Source organism: Mesoplodon bidens (genome assembly GCF_964165515.1).
Source record: "Mesoplodon bidens genome assembly, chromosome: 12".
Classification (NCBI taxonomy): Eukaryota; Metazoa; Chordata; class Mammalia; order Artiodactyla; family Ziphiidae; genus Mesoplodon; species Mesoplodon bidens.
This window is the reverse complement of record NC_138168.1, coordinates 72,838,658-72,862,199: the sequence shown is the minus strand read 5'-3', so window position 1 is coordinate 72,862,199 and position 23,542 is coordinate 72,838,658. Positions and strand designations below refer to the sequence as shown.

General features: G+C 38.1%; 1 protein-coding gene across 2 annotated transcripts in view; it reads right to left on the bottom strand.

Moving 5' to 3' along the window:
• Nucleotides 1-23,510, bottom strand: part of PEX3 (peroxisomal biogenesis factor 3) — a 36,155-nt gene extending 12,645 nt beyond the window's left edge. The window contains exons 1-8 of one of the 2 annotated variants that reach the window (XM_081251392.1): nucleotides 23,222-23,510; nucleotides 14,734-14,865; nucleotides 9,602-9,683; nucleotides 3,016-3,059; nucleotides 1,632-1,756; nucleotides 1,278-1,344; nucleotides 1,116-1,170; nucleotides 418-586 (exon numbers count right to left, since the gene is read on the bottom strand). In XM_081251392.1, coding sequence (XP_081107518.1) covers nucleotides 418-586; nucleotides 1,116-1,170; nucleotides 1,278-1,344; nucleotides 1,632-1,756; nucleotides 3,016-3,059; nucleotides 9,602-9,683; nucleotides 14,734-14,865; nucleotides 23,222-23,279 — 732 coding nt within the window. In that variant the 5' untranslated portion in view covers nucleotides 23,280-23,510. Of the gene's footprint in view, nucleotides 1-417; nucleotides 587-1,115; nucleotides 1,171-1,277; nucleotides 1,345-1,631; nucleotides 1,757-3,015; nucleotides 3,060-9,601; nucleotides 9,684-14,733; nucleotides 14,866-23,206 lie in introns of both variants that reach the window. The other variant, XM_081251391.1, reaches the window with a different exon arrangement.
• Nucleotides 23,511-23,542: the final 32 nt, after the last annotated feature.

The window sequence follows — 23,542 nt, the reverse complement described above, 5'->3', positions numbered from 1 at the left end:
GACTCTTTATCTTGGCACACAAAGCTCTTTAGGATCTTGCCCCAACTACCAGCTTTGTCTTCTGTTACCTGACCTTGTACAGAAATGCTCTAGCCAAAGGAACTGAATTTGTCTCCTGTGTTCCCCAGGTGTAATGAATATGTCTTATTCATTTTATATCCCAATCATACTAGTGTCTGTCAAATAATTAATATTCAATAAAATTCTGCTGAATATCTAAAGTTGTTTCTAACTAGAAGTCAGTTCCATTTACAGTTTGTTTTCTAAATTAATGAGGTTTTATTTAAATTACTGAAATACATGTCTTTCAATCACTTACCTTTCAAGAGACTCAGAAATCTAAATTTTAAGAGATAGTGAAAAAAACCTCAAAAAAAAAGAGTAATTCGTTTGGTTAAATGGTTATGAATTAAGCACCTGAACTGCTAATGGAGTTTCTTCATCTGGCATCATATAATGGCACAATAAAGATCTGGATCCATCGTTATTAATCCAAGAAGAAGATTTATGTTGTTCAACGAGATCTCTGATTTCTTTTAGTTTTTGCTCCAAGTCCAAAAGGGACAAAGAATGTTTAAGAGAAACACTAGAAACAGAGAAAAGGGAATTGGGATAAATTGAAAGTATACAACACATCCTATACACACTCTTTCCCTAACAGGTTACTACCTGAGATCCTGTTTCAACCAGTCAAACCTGAAACTGCTGACTATGAAATCACTAGAGTAGATTAAGAAATCAGCTACCCATTAAGGGCCTAGAAAAATCTTGTTGCAGATTTCACAAGAAAATTCCCACTGTATGAACGGGAGTTAAAAGCCTCAGACACAGATTTTTAAAAGCAGGTCTTTTATCTCATGACCCAAATATCTCTGGTTTGTTTGGAAATCAATCAATAAACAATGAAACATTAAATCTTTTCCCTTAGTATGAAAAGGTTGATACTGATGAAGAAAATGGATTCCACAATGTAACACTGCAGGGCTGTGTCCATATTAGGTTAAGAGTTTCGCAGACCACAATTTGTCAAATCACTAGCTTCATTAGAACAATTCTAATTTTTCTTTTATTCATCAGGATCAGTAAGTCAGAAAAGCCAAAGCAAAATGCCTTACCTTCCTAAAATCTTCTGTACAGCTTGTTTAATGACAGTGATCAATTCTGTCAGGCCTATTAAAGCAAAAACAAACATAAAAGCGTTCTTCGCTTTTTCAGTTCCTCAATAATACAAATGAATGAATCAGAATTAGTTTACAGGTCACGAATAAGAATCTTACCATCTCCAAGGAGGTGTTGAATACTTGATAAATATTGCTGTTGGACATCTGGGGGGGCAAGAACTGTCTGTATAAAACAGAAATAAGGTACCCAATATTATTAGTAAATAATAATATTTTCATTATAACTTGAGCTGAGATTCTTTAGGACCCGGAACAACAGGAAAAATACTATTCTTTAACATAACAAAAAGCCTAGCTTCAAAATATGAAGAATAATAATGCTAAAAGTTTATAATCACATGAAATATAAAGATATTTATTTTATATGAATTATCATGATAAATAATAGTTGATTAAATTTTGAACCTCTTGAAAGAAAGGGCAATATCTATTGAAGTCTATTAAACTTACGGTGCAATTTTTGCCAACTGCTGCATTATCCAGGTAAATATATCCACCAATTATGTTTAACTGGACTCGCAAAAGAACCACCAGCATGCAAGTACTGTACACAGCTACGATACTTCTTGTGAAACCTTTACAGAGAAAAGAAAACCACTTGGTACTAACTATTAAAATACAAACAAATGTGTAAAATCACAAACCATTCCTACAGTTATTTTTTCATAAGATGACTTTAAAAATACATCTGTAATTGTTTCAAGTACAAAAATATATCAATTCAAAACATATCATAGTTTATCTGCTTAAAAAATGTTTATTGTAAATTAGGAATGATCTCTTAATTGAAACAATAACCCAAAAAAACAATAACCAATATATTCAGTGAAGGGTTATATATTATTAGCTTAGAAAGGAAAAAAAGAAAGGACTGGGAAGCACTAAGAGTTGTAGCCTCAGAACTCAGAGCTGTCCAGGGAGCTGGTTCTGAGTAAGAGAAGAGGGCTGAGTATGGAAGAGCTCCAGCCGTCAATGGCAGGTGAAAGAGGATAAAGGATAAGCCCATTAAAGGGCTGGAGGAAGGTACACAAAGACAGGGAAACACCCAGAGACCCGGCTAGGACAAAGTGTTCAAAACAGAGGAGAGAGAAAGGTGCTGACTCTTGTGAAGAGGTCTAGTAGGATGAAAATGTCCAGTGGATTTAGCAACACAGAAGTTACTACTGATGCTTGAGACATCTGCTTGGGTGGAGATACACGACCGGAAACCAGGCTCTAGTATGTCAAAGAGTGAGTAGGAGTGAAGAAGGAAAGACAGGGAATGTAGAAATCTTTTGTATTATACAATGGATGTGAGAAAGTACAATAGCTGAAAGGAAATACAGGGTAGTACAAAAGTTTAGTTCATTTTCAAATAGGCAAAGTTTAAGCATGGTTCAGTTGATAAGGATTAGTTGAATGGATAGGAAAACACAGGAATAACTGACAGAGTATGAAGTTCTGAGACATGGAGATATATCTATTCTAGGGCAGCTTTTTGCTACAAATTTTTATCACTAATCAAAGTTTGCATACAATATCAAAGTAAAGTTACTATCTGGGTTGGAGTAAAAACTTCCTTCAAAGTATATATTGTAGATATCAGTACCTAATATGCATATATGTAATCTAGGACAGGTTTACATATTATCATAACAGTAATAATACCACCACCACCGTTAACTTTTATTGAGTAGTTTCTATGACCATTGATCTACTTGCTTTATGAGAATTATTTAATCTGATAAAAACTCTATGAGGTAAGTAAAGAAGAGTTACCCACATAATAGAGTACAAAAATTCCCCATTAAAAATATTTTAAGGCTGTGCTGTTACACAGAATACGTAGGCTTACTTATTATCTTCAGATCCTCCCATATGTCTAGCTTGTTCGAAGGCCTAAAGAAAAATATCAGAAAATATGAAAATAATAATATAGGTAATCTAACAGAAAACTTTGAACTTTACAGCTCTATACTTAATTATATTTTATCACAGGATAACTGCAGAAAACAAAGCCCATAAAATATAGTAAAAACAACTGTAATTTCAGTAACTGATAATAACAACCATTTTCATAGTATCCTAGTGTATATCCTTCTAGTCTTTCTCCTCCTTCTGAGCATATGCATGTGTATTATAAAATCATACAGGAAAAGCAGGAATAGTATTTATTTCTTTCCCTTATTTACTGTTTTACAAATAATGCAGTAGGTTCTATAACCCTTCAAAGGTGTAATGAAGTATTTTTTGTTTGAGAGTATCATTACAAACACATGCATTTAAATGTGTGTTTGATGTGTTTCTACCCACTGCAGTTATTATCCTTACTGATGTTCAAACTGTCCATCTTTGACTATTGTGGGGCTATTCAGGTTAGTTCCTAAGTCCTTTTGACATGACCCCTTTAGTCCTTGACAGCTTCCTTGCTTTCTGACATAAAAAGATGTTCTGGGTTCATCTTGTTCAATTCTTGCTGCAAACCTGAAATCATCCATTTCTCTGAGAGTCCTGGTTCCTAGTAGTGGAAAATGGTAGTCTGAGACTGCAAACTTTGATTAAGGATGTTCATTGCTACTGGGTAGGTCATTATTTCTAAGCCTTTTCAGTAGACTAAGCTAATAAATATCAATATATGTATTATTTATTTATTTATATGAACATATATTCAAAGAGATAAAATACATCATGAATTCACATTGATACTTCTAATTCAAAATTAGGACCACTGGGTTTTTTAACAATCTCATTGTTCTTACATCTGTATTTCTTTTTGCCCTCACTAGAAATCAGTGAAACTAACATAATTACTAATTTGCTTCATCCCTCACTCTATGGACAACAGTCTCAGAATAGCGATAGCAACAGTGAAAAGAGTTTAAGTTTTTTTTTTTTTCCAATTCTGTATGCTCTAAGAGTATATATCCCACTAAAAACACAAAGTCAAATTTCTATTTTAAAGTCACTTGGCATAGTTTCTGTTTTGTGATTACAACACATTTGGGTTAATTTCATTTATTTTACTACCACTTTTTAGACATTGCTTTTTAAACACTAAACATAGTTTTATAAATATGTAAAATATTTATATGGTTCCAAACTCAAATTTATACAACACAGTATATTCAAAGAAGTCCATTCCTACCCACCTTTATTCTTTTTCTTCTTCATAGGTAACTATTAAAAAATATACTTTAACTTACCATTGTTTTCCTTTATATAGGCAAATATGTATGTATATTCATATCTGCCCCCTTAGATAAATGGTGGCATTCTATACACATTTTCCTTTATCTTTGTAAAAAATATAACAATATATCCTGGGGATCATTCCATAATAGTATAGAGATAGTAGCCATCGTTGTTTTTTTTTTTTTTTTAAACCACGGCATAGTACTCCACTCACTGTGTGTGTATACTATGTGGACGAAGTTCAGGGCTTTTCAAATCACCTTTGTGGTAGGACCAGGTTTTTTTCTTATTTCTAATCTGTCACAGATGAACAGTTTGGTAAAATACAATAAAAATGAATTACTAGAAAAATGAAATTAAAAAACCACAAAGATACAAAAAATACAATCCCATATTCTTTATAATTATAATCAGACAATGAGTTACCATTACAATTGTGGGATATTACTAGCTTCTTATCTTTCTTTGGCACTGGAGAGACTGTAGAGCTTCAGGTATCCATTTCCTAGATGGCAAAAGTTTGGTAGATACATGGAGAAAATCCTACAAGGCCCTGCTGCAACCTTACGCTACTGTTCAGGCCTTGTGGCAGAACACCATATTTTAGCCCCATATTAAATTGGGCATCAACCACAATTCAAGGGTTAGGTATTTTAATGCAAGTAAATCACTTCTTTTGAATGTTATCTAAGATAAATTTCAAAGTGATTCTTATAGAAATTCTAAATGAAACAAGATAAGAAAACAGTGGTTCCAAAATTTTAACACAAGAAGTGCTCAATAGCAGCAGGCTGTGGAAGGGCAAATTAGGGTATCTGTCTGGAAACTGTACTTATTTGGCATGATTTTGGTGGGACAGGACTGAATTATAGCCATGCAGGACATTTCTTCATGTTGACATTCACCACTATCAGACTTAAAAGTAGATTTAATTGAGTTACAAGATGAGACCTAATGTACAGCATGGTGAATACAGTTGATAATAATGCTTTCATATACTTGAAATTTCCTGAGAATAGATGTTAAGTGTTCTCACCACACACCAAAAAAATGGTAACTACATGAGGTGATGGATATGTTAATTAGCTTGATTGTGGTAATCATTTTTAATATATGTATTTACAAAAAATGAAAAAAAAATTCACCTTATCTGTTTTAAAGATTCTGATTCCAAACCTATGTAGAACAGAGGAAAGTACTTTCTAGGCCAAGATTCCTTTCCAATGATTTGTCTGATGGAAACCAACTCCAAGTTAAATACAATCAGACTCTTTAATATTACCAAAATATGTTTAAGAATTAAACTAAACCTTTCAAAGTGTTCTACTTGTCTTGTGATGAAGGATGTTTAAGATCCTTTGCCATTGAAACTACATTGCCATTATCAATCATCAATAAGAATGCCAAATATTAAAGGCAGTGATGGCTGTTTATTTGCTACTATAAAACTGATAAAATAAGACTATCAAATCTTTCATTTATTTCTGATTAGTTATTATCACAGTTTAAGGAGAAAATTAACTTGCTTGACAGGCTTATATGAGGCCGGAGTTGACTGAAAACCAATACAAAAGCAGTCATAAGATTGGAGGCCTTACTTTAATCACACTTTGTAAGGGCTCAAGCGTCTCTTTATGCAAATACTTTTCAAATGGACATTCTCCCCTCCCCCAGCCCCCAAACTGCAAATAGTAATTTCAAATCAAAAGAAAGGAAAGAAAAAATAACACGGACATGTTTAAAGAGGAAACAGGCAATGAGGAGAACTGTTGTGCATCTTATCCTTCCAAGAATTTAAGAAATTCTCCTGTGTATAAAGAGGGCTCATGCCTTTTCTTTAAAGCTATCCAGGATTACCCATCATTAATCCCTTTGCTCTCTAGCCTCCCACATTTTCTCCCCACATTTTGCTTTTACTTTTTACCACAGACTAACCATAGTATGTCTCGAATTATGACAATTTATTTCATCTAATTCCTCCTTTGGATGACAAGGTCTTAGAGAGAAAGAGACCTTATCTTAATTATCTTGAATCCCCCAAAACACAGGGAATGTAGGGCCTTACAGGAAACAGGGTTACCAAGAAAGAATCCCACTTATGGACATATATACACTACCAAACGTAAGGTAGATAGCTAGTGGGAAGCAGCCGCATAGCACAGGAAGATCAGATCGGTGCTTTGTGACCGCCTGGAGGGGTGGGATAGGGAGGGTGGGAGGGAGACGCAAAAGGAAGGGGATATGGGAACATATGTACATGTATAACTGATTAAATTTGTTATAAAGCAGAAACTAACACACCATTGTTAAGAAATTATACTCCAATAAAGATGTAAAAAAAAAAAAAAGAATCCCACTTATGTTTAATGTGTGTGTTTCTGTGCTGCTTTTATAAAAGTGTATTCACTTATTTCATTTGTCTTGCCTTCTCAGTAAGACTAAAACTTAAGGAAATTAAAATTTATTTTTCTATATGTTTCTTCTTTATATAATCACATGAACTAATTTATAAACCAAACCTTACATCCATAAGTAGTAGTAAAAGTGTGTCAGCCTCTAAGAATCATGAAACTAAGGAAAAAATTCTTATCACTAGCATTATACTTTAATCAGATTAAAAAACCTCATCAGTTGGTTGAATGAGGGAATATCTAGGTTATGCCTTTCTTTAAGTAGTTTCCTTTAGGGACTGTCATCATGTTGTTGAAGTGGAGAGTTGTAACTTTGTGTGGATTCTGGACAGTCAATAATATGTATTTAAAAGCTGCACTACGGGCTTCCCTGGTGGCGCAGTGGTTGAGAGTCCGCCTGCTGATGCAGGGGACACGGGTTCGTGCCCCGGTCTGGGAGGATCCCACATGCCGCGGAGCAGCTGGGCCCGTGAGCCATGGCCGCTGAGCCTGCGCGTCTGGAGCCTGTACTCCGCAACGGGAGAGGCCACAACAGTGAGAGGCCCGCATACCGCAAAAAAAAAAAAAAAAAAAAAAAAAAGCTGCACTACTGCAAAACGGGTATTATCCAGGTACTCATACACTTTTCTTTTATTGTTACTTGATTTTTATTTATTTTTTTAAAATTTATTTTTATTGCTGGCTGCGTTGGGTCTTAGTTGCAGCATGTGGAATCTTTTGTTGCAGTGCGTGGGCTCTTTGTTGTGGCGCGTGCGTGGGCTTTCTCTCTAGTTGTGGCACGCAGGCTCAGTAGTTGTGGCATGCGGGCTCAGTAGTTGCGACGCGCAGGCTTAGTTGCCCCATGGCGTGTGGGATCTTAGCTCCCCGACCAGGGATTGAACCTGCATCCCCTGCATTGGAAGACGCATTCTTAACCACTGGACCACCAGGGGAGTCCCTGTTATTTGATTTTCTTTTTTTTTTCGGCGGTACGCGGGCTTCTCACTGTTGTGGCCTCTCCCGTTGCAGAGCACAGGCTCCGGACGCGCAGGATCAGCAACCATGGCTCACGGGCCCAGCTGCTCCGCGGCATGCGGGATCTTCCCGGACCGGGGCATGAACCCGTGTCCCCTGCATCGGCAGGTGGACTCTCAACCACTGCGCCACCAGGGAAGCCCGTTACTTGATTTTTAAACTTTGTTTTAGCCACTTAAAAACTGTTATGACACAATTTGCTTCAAATCCATTCCAAGTTGTATATTTGTTTTCTAATTAAAAAATTACAATTTATACCCCCATCCAAAAAAAGTACACAAACCAACTGTATATAAATTCACTGTTATTTTGGGAGGTATTATCTGAGTACAGAAAATGTCTTCAAAGAAATTTTCCAGCTTGCTGCATAATCTGCCTGAGCACTAAATTCCTATTTGCAAAATGGAGTTAATAATATCTGCCTCAGAAGAACCTAAGTGTGCATCGACAGATGAATGGATAAAGATGTGGCACATATATACAATGGAATATTACTCAGCCATAAAAAGAAACGAAATTGAGTTACTTGCAGTGAGGTGGATGGACCTAGAGACTGTCATACAGAGTGAAGTAAGTCAGAGAGAGAAAAACAAATACTGTATGCTAACACATATATATGTAATTTAAAGAAAAAAAATGGTTATGAAGAACACAGGGGAAGGACAGGAATAAAGATGCAGAGGCAGAGAATGGACTTGAGGACATGGGAAGGGGGAAGGGTAAGCTGGGACGAAGTGAGAGAGTGGCATGGACATATATACACTACCAAATGTAAAATAGATAGCTAGTGGGAAGCAGCCGCATAGCACAGGGAGATCAGCTCGGTGCTTTGTGACCACCTAGAGGGGTGGGATAGGGAGGGTGGGAGGGAGACGCAAGGGGGAGGAGATATGGGGATATATGTATAGCTGATTCACTTTGTTATAAAGCAGAAACGAACACACCATTGTAAAGCAATTATACTCCAATAAAGATGTTAAAAAAAAAATCTGCCTCACAAGGATACTGTGGAAATTAAATGGGAGTAATGTATCTAGCACTGGGCCTGGCACAAAGAGACACCCCAGAAAGAGCACTTTCTTTCCCCTGACTACTGGAGGATGATTACATGGAAAATGAATATCTTTCGATAAGGCCACAATGATTAAAATATATTTAGTGAAACCATTCCCCTCCACCCCCCTTCTTGTTCATGGAAAGAAGCCATTTCCTTCTGGAAGTCTTCTCAAACTAACGCAGCATCACACTAAATTACAATACTCCAATACATACTACTCTCCACATACAAGGTCCTATGTATGAAAGTGCTTTGTACACAGTACACTGTCATGGTAAGATAAATTATCATTATCATAAGTTCATGTTACATTTGTACTTCATTTTGTTAATGATACAAAATGCATGTTCACATGCTTTAGATAGTACGCTGTAAACTCTTTACGAATATTAAAGGATTAATATTTAATATTTAACATTACTGTCAGTTCACAGCATCTGGTTCAGGAACACATTCCCTAAGTACTCAATAATTAAATTTCTGAAAAAATGTCAAAGTGACAGAAGATCTCTTCATATGAAAACCAGAATACATACAAATATTGTCACCCTAAATACTTTGCACATCAAGGTAGAACATAAATAAATGGACAAAATATTAATTAAATGATATCGTAAGTAAATATTTTTTTCTAAATGAGCTTATTTATTATAAGCTCTAAATAGAAAGAAAAATAAGAAAACAAAGACTTTTGAAAAGTATTTCAGTTCCATTCTATAAATTTTCAGTGCAATGTATAAATGAGAATGGCTGTAACTTGCATTTACCTGTTTTTTAGCAGAGCTGTAAGGCTCTCAGAATTGAGTTGCTGCATTAAGGCCTCTCTCAGTGTTGGAAGCATGGACAGCACTATAATACAAACAGAAAATTAAAAAGGTCACAAGTGATAGGACTGCCTTCACTGAGAAATGCACATTGTTTTAGGCTATATGACAGGACTAGCAGCTAGCAAGGGTTGGTAAGGAAGTTCAGGGCTTTCAAATTATTATTAAGAATAAAAACCAGTTACATACTAATAAATCATTTATCTGCTCACGTGAAGCAAAATTATGCATATACATGTTGTGATCATAGTGATGCAAACAAGTACACGGAGAATAAAGAATGGGAAGAATTATTCCCAAATGTTAACAGTGTTGGTCTTTGGGCTACAGACTATGGATAATTCTTTTTTTTTTTCCAGATCTTTTACAATAAATGTTTATTTCTGATTCAATAAAATGATCTTTTGTCTTTAGCTATGCTTCTTGCTCCACATTTTATTTCTAATTTTAGAAAACATTTATTTCTTAAATACTACAAAGCAACAGGCATTTGTTACAACCTAGACAAAAGTGCATCAGGCTAGGAATTAAGAGCTGCCGAGCTGTAGTTTTGGTTTTGACAATGGCTATTGTTTGAATACCAACATGAAGATACAATAAGATATAATACTCTATGGAAAAAAAGACTGCATGTAATTTATGGGAGTTACTTTATTTATGGCTCTATGCACGGTATAAGAAATGTTGGTGAAATGTACATACATGAATTTAAAATGTATTTCTAACACTAAAGAAGTCGTGATAACAAAATGAAAAAATATCAAGAGATTACAAATGCCATATTCTAAAAGGGAAAACTTTAGTGTATGATTTTTACTTCTTGACAAGGCAAGATATTAATGACAAGATCCATGTTATTTTTTTTCTATAGAAAATTCAGCTTTTAACCTACTCTAAACATTTATTTCAGTGCTGCATTGTGTAGCTTCAGCATATTTCCTCAAGATATATGATTAAATCACCTAAGTTGTTTAGACCACTAACTAAAGTAGCAGCTCAGTCAATGTAAAATGTGGTTTCTCTCTTAGTGTCCGTGGTATATATATCTAGCCTAAACATGGTATTTTATCTTACCAAGAAAAAGCAACACTAGAGTCCTACATTCAGAAAAAGTAGTAGGGAACTTTAAAGATTATGTGGTATGACAACATGATTTAAGAGGAATCTCTTCAATAATTCTCCTGAGAGATAAGAGCTTCTGACTTTCCACTTCAGCATATTCAACCAAAGACAAGGCTATTCTTCTCTTCTAGCCATCTGTACTAACACTGAACAAATATGTTTCTGTATTGAGTTGAATACAGCTTTCATGTCTTGCTTTAGCCACCTGGTCTCCATGATAAACATCCCCAGTCCAACCACAAATCACAGGACAACCCTTCACCAGCCTTGAATCTGTGTGACCCTGAGCAAATTATTTAACTTCTCTGTGCCTCAGTTTCCTCATCTGTAAACTGAGGATGATAGTGGATCTACCTTACAGGACTGTTGTAAGGATTAAGGATAAAAGGCATTAGAACAGTGCTTCTTTACACATGGAAATGCTCAGTAAGTGTTAGCTCTTTTTATTATTATCCTTACTTGGCTTCTTCTGACACATGCCAGTTTGTATCTTCTTAACATGTGAGAGGCAGAAATGGACCTCTGCTCTGACTACCACAGAGCATGTTATAACTACCTTTGAGCTGAACCACAGACTTTATTACTTCAGTCTAAGATTACATTAGTATTTCCAGAAGTCACATCATACTCTGGTTCATAACAAGCTTATGTTCAACTAGAATTCCCAATCTTTACTCATACATCCTGTTTTTAAGCAAGCTTGGATAATTCTGTATCAGTACAATTGACTTTTAATGCAGAACAATTCTTTTATCCCAGTCTAGCACTTAAACGGGACTAGACTATTTTGCATCCCAAAACTTCATTTGTTGTGTCAGTTATGCATCCAAGCATTGTGTCATGTGTAAATTTAATAAGCACTTCTCCCGTATCTTTAGTAAAATCATGAAGATGGTAAAGACAATGGGCAGGGCACAGAAGCATTCCATTAGATACTATCTTTCAAGTTGGGGCCAACTTCTTGGGTTAAAAAACTGATTATATTTACCTAAAAGTACTAAATATTTCTAGTATGTCCATTACGTCTTATTCAAAAGAACAGAAATTTAATTATATGATTTGTAACCCCATTATCAGTACATATTAGAAAGATAATTTGGAAATTTTTTCAGTGAACCTATATTTTGGCTCTTAGTGGGCACCATATTTTAGTTTTAACTGCCTATATCAGCTATTTATTCATCTGAGGGGTGTGATGGTCATGGAAATGTGCCACTCGCATCTTCTGCTGGGAGGAGCATAATTAACTGACAGCTCCAGCTGCCACCCCTCTGGATCTACACTGCTCTCAGCCAATGACAGTGCTTGGTGGGGATACTAAAGCAGGCCCGATCCTGAGGGACTCCTCTACCAGGGAACTTAGGCTTGAGGACTCCCGACTGGCCTGTCAAAACTTTCTTAAAACCGTGCTGTAGTCAGAGACTCTTCTTACCTAACCTTCCTTCCTTTGCCCATTCTATTCACAACTATCAGACCTGTACGGTGGTCTAAAGGCTCTCCTTGCTTACTTCTGCTCTCTCCTCTTTATTCTGCATGGGCGTTCCCCCCAGTCAGTCTCCTGCACATCTAATCCCATCTTACCTGTGCTTCCCAGAGCACCTAAACTGACACAAGGGTCCATGTCAAACTAAGATGTATTTTGAGATCCCAGAAGTCAGCATTTTTCATTTTTTGAAAACTTGAGTAATAACTGGAAATGAACTGTTCTTAAACTAGTGGTTACCAGTGGGGAGAGGGAAGGGGGCAGGGGCAGTACAGGGGTAGGAAAAAAAAAAGAATTATTATGGGATTATATGAAATCATGTATGTGAAACTTTTGAAAACTGTAAAGCACTAAAGAATTTAAAGAAGCTTTCATTCAATTAAAAAGAAAAGAAAAGAAAAGAAAAAAAAGAAATGGACTGCTCTTATTCTTTAAAAATTCATTAAAATGTCCTTGGTAGTACCACTACATTGAATGCTAAATATTGATTTAAAGAATTGTGTAATTTTTAAAAAGTTATCAGTTACAGAGTATTTATTATGTACCAAGCACTTTATATGAATTACCACATTCTCATACAACATTTATGAAGTGGGTTTTATGATGGTCATTTTATAGAGGAAAGAACTAGATTTAGATTTGCCCAAAGACACACAGATATTACAAGGCAAAACTAGGAACGGAACCAGATCTGCCTCACCCTTGAGCCTGTGCTCTTACTTACTGTACCTTATCTGAGTTGCCATTTTACACAGCATTTATGATTAATTTTTGGTTTATAGATTGAAGTATTATTATTTCAAACATTAAAAATCATGGGACTTCCCTGGCAGTCCAGTGGTTAAGACTCTGCGCTCCCAATGCAGGGGGCACGTGTTCAAGCCCCGGTAGGGGAACTAAGATCCCGCGTGCCGCACAGCACAGACAAAAAAAAAAAAAAAAAAATCATACTCCAGCTGAAATGGAATGTGTCTCTTTTTTTTTTTTTTTTTTTGCGGTACACGGGCCTCTCACTGTTGTGGCCTCTCTCCCATTGCGGAGCACAGGCTCCGGACGTGCAGGCTCAGCAGCCATGGCTCACGGGCCCAGCCGCTCCGTGGCATGTGGGATCTTCCCAGACCGGGACACGAACCCGTGTCCCCTGCATTGGCAGGCGGACTCTCAACCACTGTGCCACCAGGGAAGCCCTGGAATGTGCCTCTTAACCTTCTTAATCCCAGCCTCTTTATCAAATGAGACTGAACTAAAAACAAAGTTCTTCCAACCTTGAAAAAATATTCTACTTTTAAAATTGAACAAAGAGAACCTACCTTTATAAATTTTTTTCTAAATTAAATTGTTCTTGAAAGAAATGGTAGAAAAGCATTAAGCTTCAAACAGTAACAAAGAAAAACAAGTTTGACATGGATTTGAGAACTAATTCTTCAAGGAGTTATGCCAATTATAACATAACACCTTGTTTTCTTCAAATATGGGCAGCTGATTTTGTTATAGCATCCTCCCAGTAGGTTTCTAGCTCTGGAGATTAAATTATTACCACTGATTAACACTGAGTGTATACTATTGTGTTAGACTTATAGGTCTCTAGGTGCCTTGTAAATGTAAGAAATTCTGTACTATGACATATATGGCCCAATGGCATCAGGCCCACTCCTGCAGCCCTGTCTCCTATCACTCTTCTTCCATTGCTCGTGCTACTCTAGCTACACAGCCTTTTTTGCTATTTCTCAAATATGCCAAGTTTGTTCCCACCACAGGCATTTTGTATGGCTCCCTCCATTGTACCATTTAATTTCTCCTCAAATGTCACCTCCTTAAAGAGGCCTGACTCCTGGTTGCCCCACCTTAAAGGGCACCCCACCCCTCACACAGCTCATTCTCCTGTAAGCAGTCATTACTGCCTAAAGTCATTTACCTGTTGTTTATCATCTTTTTCTCTCACTAGTGAATAAACTCTGAAGGTCAGGTTTTTTGTTTTTTTTTTTCCGTGGTACGCGGGCCTCTCACTGTTGTGGCCTCTCCCGCTGCGGAGCACAGGTTCCGGATGCGCAGGCTCAGCAGCCATGGCTCACAGGCCCAGCCGCTCCGCAGCATGTGGGATCTTCCCGGACCGGGGCACGAACCTGTGTCCCCTGCATCGGCAGGCAGACTCTCAACTACTGCGCCACCCAGGAAGCCCAAGGTCAGGTTTTTTTGTTTTAAATTGTTCACCTTCTGTTTCCCCAGTGCTGAGTACTCTGAGTATTTGCTGAATGAATAAATAAAATGAATGAACAAGCATCTATGTTGCATATTAATTTACATTGATTTTCCAAATCTACATTAAATGATGTATTTCAGTTAAATCATGTAAATACTTGCTAGATTTATCATTTTTGCCTTTTCCTCTAACTTTGGTCCTGGAGGTATGCAAATTAATATAAATAATCAAGCAACTTTATACATGTATAAATAGTTCTCTTTGTCTTACCTGTCATATTGCAAGTTCTCTGGTTACTTTCAAAATGATACTGTCGTCGTGCTTGGGCAATGTATTCTGCAGCCTCCCTTTCTTGTATTTCTCTGATTTTCTTCTGTCCATATTTCCCCAGGATATATACTCCTAAAATTATTTTTTAAAACAAGTTAGTATATTAATTCAGTTAATCAGAGTATTAAAAATTCTAAACAGTATTTTAACCCACTTTATCCAAATATGAGGCTTATATTAGTGCAAAGCTAAAAATTACAACTTTTAAGAGCCTAAATTAAAGAACTTATAGAATTGCAACCTGAAGAGAAGGAAAAGGAGACTGGGATTTTAAAAGCCAATGATAGATGGGTACATAGGTCTAAAGAAACAGAAAGGAATTAAATCTACAAAGTCAGGCAATGCCTTTAATAGCGAACTGGAGATATTCTAAATGTCCAGCAAAAGGCAACTGTTTAAATACATTATGGTCTAGCCATACAATGGACTCTTACGTAGCTATTAAAAACTACATTGCTAAATAGTTAATGACTTAAGGAAACATCCATGTTATAGTGTTAGAGGATAAAATAAGATCCTAGAAGTTTTGCTTTTTAATGTACGTAAACATATATGACAACAGATGAATTTTAATTTCTTACATATATTAAACAATGATCATTGCTAAATAGTGGGAGAGCAGGTGATTTTCTTCCTTCGGCTTGCTTCTCTATGGTTTACACATTTTCTCCAATCAAAATATAATACTTTTTAAAAATATAAGAAAAAATTTAAAAGGAAGAATAAAAGAAAGGTAGGTTGTCAAGCAGACATCTAAAACTAGAAACTTAAGTGCCAAAAGGGAAAGTGAAGAGGGTACAAAACTTCCTAAATTATGACACTACGATAGAAAAACATGGGTGGGGTCTTGCGGCCTGTAATTTACTTTAACACATTTCAGTATAGACAGTACAATATGAAACGTGCACATTTTGGTCATACATTATTGGCAGTCAGTTGTCCTGACTGGGAATGTTAACACTCCCGCGTGGTTAGTTAGCATTTGATCAAAAGCCATATTTCAAGGCTTAAGCACTTCAACTAACCTAGCAAAATGAATATCAGAAATGGCTTTTCACAGATTAAATGACTGGTGTTTAAGATACTGGGTTAGCTGAAACATTTTAGTAATATTCATTTGAACAAGAATATACGAGCAAGTCCTTCACCCTTAGGAATGGCTTAGTCTCAGATCCTCAGCTGCTAGTTCGAAGGATTCTTAGTCAAGAGTGTTAACCAAATGGCCAGCAGAATCCTACATCTAGAATACTGTTGCATTTGCTTTGGGTAAATCGTTTATGCATGGTTCTGTTGTAGCACAAAGAAAGGACAATGGGATTTCAATGAGCTTATAGAACAAGTTATGATACTGTTTTATCTATGCTTGATAATAGATGTTTTAATGTGAGCCAGAATTTGTTTCATGATAACCTGGCAACAAGGCTGTAGGAGAGTAACTAATCCTCACCTACCTTCCAACTGTCTGCAGCCTCCAATATAACAAGAAAGAACATAAGAATTGTACATGACCTAAATAATTGGATTTGGTCTGTTTGTCACAGGTGGGAAGGAGGAAGCCCACTAAGAACTGCAAAGCAAACACGTATCCTGAATTATTTTCACTAATGTAAGCAATACAGATGAACTGATAACATGTTATGTGTCTTAAAAAGACATTGAAAGACTATGTGCTACAAATAATTAGAAATAAAGTGTGACTGCTGTTATGTCTATATGCAAAAAATGTATTACAATCTCCTTAAAGAATAAAAATTCATATAAATGTCTTCAGAGCTACCTTTCTTGTAATTCATCCTCAATAAACTGAAGACAGTGCCGTAATACTAACAGAATGAAGCAACTGACTTACGTTTCACAAAGTAACCCTTTGACAGGCAACTCTTATATAATAACTACTTCTCAATGAATTGCTTCTATTTTATTTGCACAACAGATGGCTAAAAGTTATGTGTAAAATGATTATTTCTCAAATAATAATAGTAGTGTAAAATGAACGCTGCAATGATACCCCTTGTATAGTTAAGAATTTTCTGGAATAATAGTAAATTTGATTGGTCTATGTGTTTTCCTGGGGAGAAGGTCCACTTCTTTCATTAGATTTTCAACAGTGTCTGACAAAAACACTTTAGGAACTACAGTTGACCTCTGAACGACTCCAGGGTTAGGGGTGCAGAACAGTCCCTCCAGAAGTGGAAAATCTGCTTGTAACTTTACAGTGGGCTCAATTCATAGTTCTGTGCCCTTGGATTCAACCAAGGATCTGTTGTGCTGCAGTATTTACTGAAAAAAGTCTGCATATAAGTGGCCTTGCACAATTCAAATCTGAGCTGTTCAAAGGTCAAATGCACTGTGTAAGTGGCCCTGTGCAATTCAAACCTGTTTTGTTCAAGGGTCAACTAACTGTTCTGTGTTTATTTGGTAAATGTAGTATATTCTTACTAAAGCTAAAAGATAAATTATTATGGGTTGAAGTGTATCCTAGCCCAAATTAACATGTTGAAGCTCCAGTACTTCAGAAAGTGACGTCATATGGAGATAGGGTCTTTGCAGAGATAATCAAGTTAAAAGGAGGTCACTGAGGTGGGCCTAATCCAGTACGACTGGTGTTCTTATAAGAACGAGAAATTTGGACATGGACATGTGTAGAGGAAAGACACAGGGAGAAGAAAGCTATTTACAAGCCAAGGAGAAGGGCCTGGAACAGATCCTCTCTTAAAGCCCTGAGACGGAACAAATCCTGTCAACACATTGATCTTGGATTTCTGGCCTCCAGAATTGAGAGACAATACATTTCTGTTGCTTAAGCAACTCAGTTTGTGGTACTTCGTTATGGCAGCCCTAGCAAACTGATACAAGGCATTAGGCTAAAATCCCACAATCCATTATTTTCCTTGAGTTAGCACTGAAGTAAATTCCTATACAAGGACTAATTTACCCAGGCTCTCATTTGCAAAATTCATAAATTCTGATTTTGTCCGATTTGTTTCCCTACGGAAGTAAGAATGAAAGCAGAGAATTCATTACCTAAAACGTGGAGCTCAGGATACACCTGACTTGCTGCCTGGAGTCTGGCCCAGAAGAGAGTAGATACTGATGGCTGTGGCACCAACTAGGCAGGTAACTTTAAGCATGTCTTTCCTCTCTCTGGGTCTAAATTTCTTCATAAAATGAAAGGCTGGGATTATATGAGCTTTAAAATTTCTTCTTTAGCTATGACTTTATTTATGAATAATGAAAACATTCACTAAATATCTCAGAAAATAAATGTAAAATGTTTTGACGTTTCCTGTCAGAACACTGCTGGTAAAACAAAATATCTTCTAGCCTTCCCATATTACGAATTTGGTTTTCTAAAACCATCACTTAGTGTCTTAATGGACGAAAATTCTTCGGTATAACTATTTTACTAGGTTAATAATGTCAGTAAGAGTTTGAAAATAATCTATTAACTTCACTCCCATACAAAAGACCACCAAACCCTTCTATTCTGATTCTATTTCAGAAATATTTTCTAAATTTTGCCACTTTAGTCCACTTCTCTACCACTGTCTTCATTCAGACCCAGATTATTAATGCTCTTGAACTGGTTTAACAGCTTCCTAACTCTCCTTTGTTTCTGGTCTCACACCTTTCCAATCCATCTTTTATATGCAAAGTGATTTTCTAAAACTTAAATCTGACTGTACTATTTACATATTTAGAATTCTTCAACACCCTGCCATCATTTCTTAATGTACAGTCCCTGTTCCACTTACATCAGAATTACTGATGGGGTACTTGTTAAAAATGTCGGGGCTTCCCTGGTGGCGCAGTGGTTGAGAGTCCGCCTGCCGATGCAGGGGACATGGGTTCGTGACCCAGTCCAGGAAGATCCCACATGCCGTGGAGCGGCTGGGCCTGTAAGCCATGGCCGCTGAGCCTGCGCGTCCGGAGCCTGTGCTCCGCAACGGGAGAGGCCACAACAGTGAGAGGCCTGCGTACCGCAAAAAAAAAAAAAAAAAAAAAAAAAAAATGTAGACTTTAAGGAAGTTCCTTGAAAACATCCCCAAATGTTTTGTCTTATGTGATGTTGTACCCCCAATATATAATATTGGTACACAATTGGAGCTCAATAAACATTTGTTGAATGAATTAAAGAATTAATGAACTGCACTCTGGACCTAAAGAATCAGAATCTCGGAGAAAGAATTCTATATTTTCACTAAGTCCCTTCAGTGATTTTTATCCATACTAAAGTCTGAGAAGCTCCAAATTCTGTAGAATGGCACAATAAGGAAGGCCCTTCACAATCTGCACTCTAGCTACTTCTCCAAATTTATCTTTTGCCACTCCCCATTTGTTCCCTGTGCTTAGCCATAGTGAAATACACTTTGATTCACCAGAAACAAGGTCTCTGAATCTGCTGAGCAACCCCTTTACCTGCTGTGCCCCCTTCTACTTTGCTAGCTGTAACTCCAGTGGATTCTTCTTTTTTTAAAAATTAATTAATTAATTTTGGGCTGCGTTGGGTCTTCGCTGCTGCACGCGGGCTTTCTCTAGTTGTGTCGAGTGGAGGCTACTCTTCATTGTGGTGCGTGGGCTTCTCATTGTGGTGGCTTCTCTTGTTGTGGAGCACGGGCTCTTAGGCGCGCGGGCTTCAGTAGTTGTGGCTCACGGGCTCAGTAGTTGTGGCTTGTGGGCTTAGTTGCTCCGTGGCATGTGTGATCTTCCTGGACTACAGATCAAACCTGTGTCCCCTGCATTGGCAGGCAGATTCTTAACCACTGCACCACCAGGGAAGTCCCTCCAGTGGATTCTTAAGGGAGGCTTGCTGAACACCTCCATGATTCTCTCTCTCTATGCTCCCACAGAACCCTGCTCTATTATGGTACTCTAATACTCTCACTGTACTACTTTTGTTTATTTCCATTTCTGCTTTCTGGACTGCACTATGAGTTCCTCAAAGTCAAGAACTGTATCTTATTCCTGTGTATCACCAGAGCCCAATATAGAGAGAGTAGGCCCTCTGATTCAAATGTTTGTTGAATGAATGAAAAACCAGAGACCAAACATTAAAGTTTCTTTCCCCAGCACTGAATGGCCAAGCTTCTTGAGCATGCAAGTTGATATCTTATCTAGTTTGCAAATCTGTCAAAATGTGCTACTTCTTCCATGAAGCCCTTTCCTAATTATTTCCAACTGCACAGGCTATCTGCCAGTTTGATATATACAGCATTTTTCAGCTCTTATTGTTTTGTATTTTAATTATCTGTATGCTTGTTGCTGTGGTTTGAATGTCTGTGTCTCCCCTAAATTCATATGTTGAAATTCTAATGCCCTATGTGATGGTATCAGGAGGTGGGAGTCTTTGGGAGGCGCTTAGGGCATGACGGTGTGGCTCTCAAGAACGAGATTAGCGTTTTTTGTTTTGTTTTGTTTTGTTTGTTTGTTTTCGGTACACGGGCCTCTCACCGTTGTGGCCTCTCCCATTGCGGAGCACAGGCTCCGGACGCGCAGGCTCAGCGGCCATGGCTCACGGGCCCAGCCGCTCCGCGGCATGTGGGATCCTCCCGGACCAGGTCACGAACCCGTGTCCCCTGCATCGGCAGGCAGACTCTCAACCACTGAGCCACTAGGGAAGCCCGAGATTAGTGTTCTTATCAAAGGGCCTTCACAGAGATCCCTAGCCCCTTCTGCCATGTGAGACTATAAGAAGTCTGCAACCCCGAAGCAGACCTTCACCTAACCATGCTTGTACCCTGATCTTAGATTTCCAGACTCCAGAACTGGGAGAAATAAATTTCTGTTGTTTATAAGCCACCCAGTCTGTGGTATTTGTTATAGCAGCCTGAAGAAGCTAAGTTATTTGTTTTCATTCCTTTTAGACCACGAAGTCCATGAAGACAAGAGTGGTGTACTGTGGAAAGAGAATGTGCTTCGGGATCTAACACACCTGGGTTTGAGTTCTAGCTTCCCTGTTACTAACTCTGGGACCCTCAACAAGTTTTTAAATTCTTAGCACTCTGGTTCCCACATTTTTGAATGGGGATAACAATAACTATCCTGTCGTCATCCCCACTGAATAGAAGAGCTTAATACAGGGCCCACTGGGCACCCACAAAATGGTAGCTACTACTATTAAAAATAGTGAATCTCTGTAAATCTTGTATTTCCAATCATATTACCTTCAACACTACAGGCACTGGATAAATATTTCTTAAAAGTGATGAACTGATATGTACCATTTTTTTTTTTTTTTTTTTTTTTTGCGGTACGCGGGCCTCTCACTGTTGTGGTCTCTCCCGTTGCGGAGCACAGGCTCCGGACGCGCAGGCTCAGCGGCCATGGCTCACGGGCCCAGCCGCTCCGCGGCATGTGGGATCTTCCCGGACTGGGGCACGAGCCCGTGTCCCCTGCATCGGCAGGCGGACTCTCAACCACTGCGCCACCAGGGAAGCCCCTATGTACCATGTTATAGGACCTTTCCCTTGAAGCAGAAAGACTATGAGGCTCAAATAAATGCCAATCACGGTCATCTACTCTGTTTTCTTTTTAGACTGACATCCCTTCTTGTTATAAAACACTAAGATTATTTTCTTTTTCTGTTCCTCTGAACCTCTTCCCCCCTTTCTCATTCCTCTTAATCTCTAACTATAAAGCTCTCAATAGATTTTTTTTTTTTTTGCGGTATGCGGGCCCCTCACTGTTGTGGCCTCCCCCGTTGCGGAGCACAGGTTCCGGACGCACAGGCTCAGCGGCCATGGCTCACGGGCCCAGCCGCTCCACGGCATGTGGGACCTTCCCGGACCGGGGTGCGTCCCCTGAATCGGCAGGCGGACTCACAACCACTGCGCCACCAGGGAAGCCCAGCTCTCAATAGATTTTTGAAAAAAATCTATAACTATCTCTTTCTCTTTTGAATTTTATTAATCTTTTTATACAGCAGGTTCTTAGTAGTTATCCATTTTATACATATTAGTGTATATATGTCAATCCCAATCTCCCAATTCATCACACCTATAACTGTCTCTTAAGTGTACTCTTTTGCTTCCCCTATGATTATTTCTAACCTACCATTAGGTTGTTCCATAAATCTGACGGGGTATGCTGTTTTTTCTGAGATTGCTAAAGAGATACTATTTTCTTTCCTTCAGTAGAGGCAAAAATATTTTATTTATACTTCTTCCATCACACATAGATCATTAGCTTCTACAAATAAAGTGGACTCAGTAGTCTCTGCGTAATTTACATATACATTAGATATCAATGCATGAAGATATAAGAAAATACATTTTATCTATAAAGAATTTTTCAAAGATTGACATTAAAATTTACATATAATCATTATTGATCTGTGGTAGACCTCAGAGACGAGAAAAACACTCTCCTTCCCTCATTAACAAGAAGCCTGTTTCAAATTTTCAAGAATCAACAGAGCTGAATTATTGAGCAATACTAAGAGTATTGCTAATTTCAAATTGTTTTGGGGCAACAGAATATAATCCATAGTAAGAGAAAAACAACCAAATTTTTTGGGAAACTTCTGCTCTTGTTTTTAACTAGTTCTGTAACCAAAGCATGTAGTCAGTGATAATACTTCTCAAAAAACTCAAATGCTAAAAATTCTCTCTTAACAGTCCTACATTTCCTTCTCCTGTATCACACAAGACCTTTTATTCTCTCCTTTAGACCCCCGCATGATTGTCTTATGAGGAAAAAGGCTCTCAAGATTGCTATCTAATCTGTTTCTAAATCTCCTCTCAGCCTGTGCAACTCAGTTATGTGAGCTAGGTGGGAATTCATCTCAATCTTGAAGATCCTGAGACGACTGCACAAGTTCCCGAAAGCACTTTCTTACTGCATAATTTACTACATAGTTTGTATTCTAAAACAGCAGAAGCAGAGCTAAAATATTGATTTGTGTTTCTTTGTCTAGCATATACCTTCCAGTCCTTCAGTACAATTGTGCTGTTTTCAAAAATTCAAATTAACTTTAAACAAGAACTCGAAGTGTGCAGGCTTTAGTTAACTTCCCTCGAATATTACGAAACTTCTGCCAACGGTGAATGCCAAAGTACTGGCAGTACCAAACAGAAACGAAGAACCTCACAGTAAAACAATAGAAGAGAAGTAAAAAAAAATACGTCTGTAAGAGAACGGTGCCTTGAAACAGAAAAAAAAAAAAAATTGTGGTGGGTTCTCCCAAGGTGAGTGAGTAAAAGGCGAGAAACAGAGTAAGCGGCAGTGTCAGGGCAAAGGGCACAAATTTCACAACTGCACAGATGTAAAGAACCCTGGAGGTTTGTCACCCGGTTCCCCGTCCCATGGTTGAACGAATCCTGGGCCATGATCCTTCCACCTCTATTTAAGAAGACAGACATCTCTCTCCCACGCCCTCCTCCCGATGCCCCTTTCCAAGAACGCTGTCACCCACCTCCGAGGACCGTACCCAGGAAGATGCATTTCTTTTTGTGACGTTTCAGAAAATTCCACGTAGATCTCAGCATCTTCAGGCCCTGGGGGTGCGGGCTGCCTAAAGGGAAGGAAGAATGGTTCACCAGGAAAACGTTTCTTCGTCGCCTGGCACGGACGACCCGGCTGGACCGCCGTCGTCCCACTCGGTGCTCTCCAAAAATCACGAACGCGACTTTCCGCAGAGACTGTCACCGGAGCGGGAAGGGGGCGTGGACTGTAGCTGAGCAGCTGCGCTTTCTGTTGCTGCCGGCGCGCCGCCGCCGCCGCCGCCGCTCACTAGCCTGAGGCGCCGAGG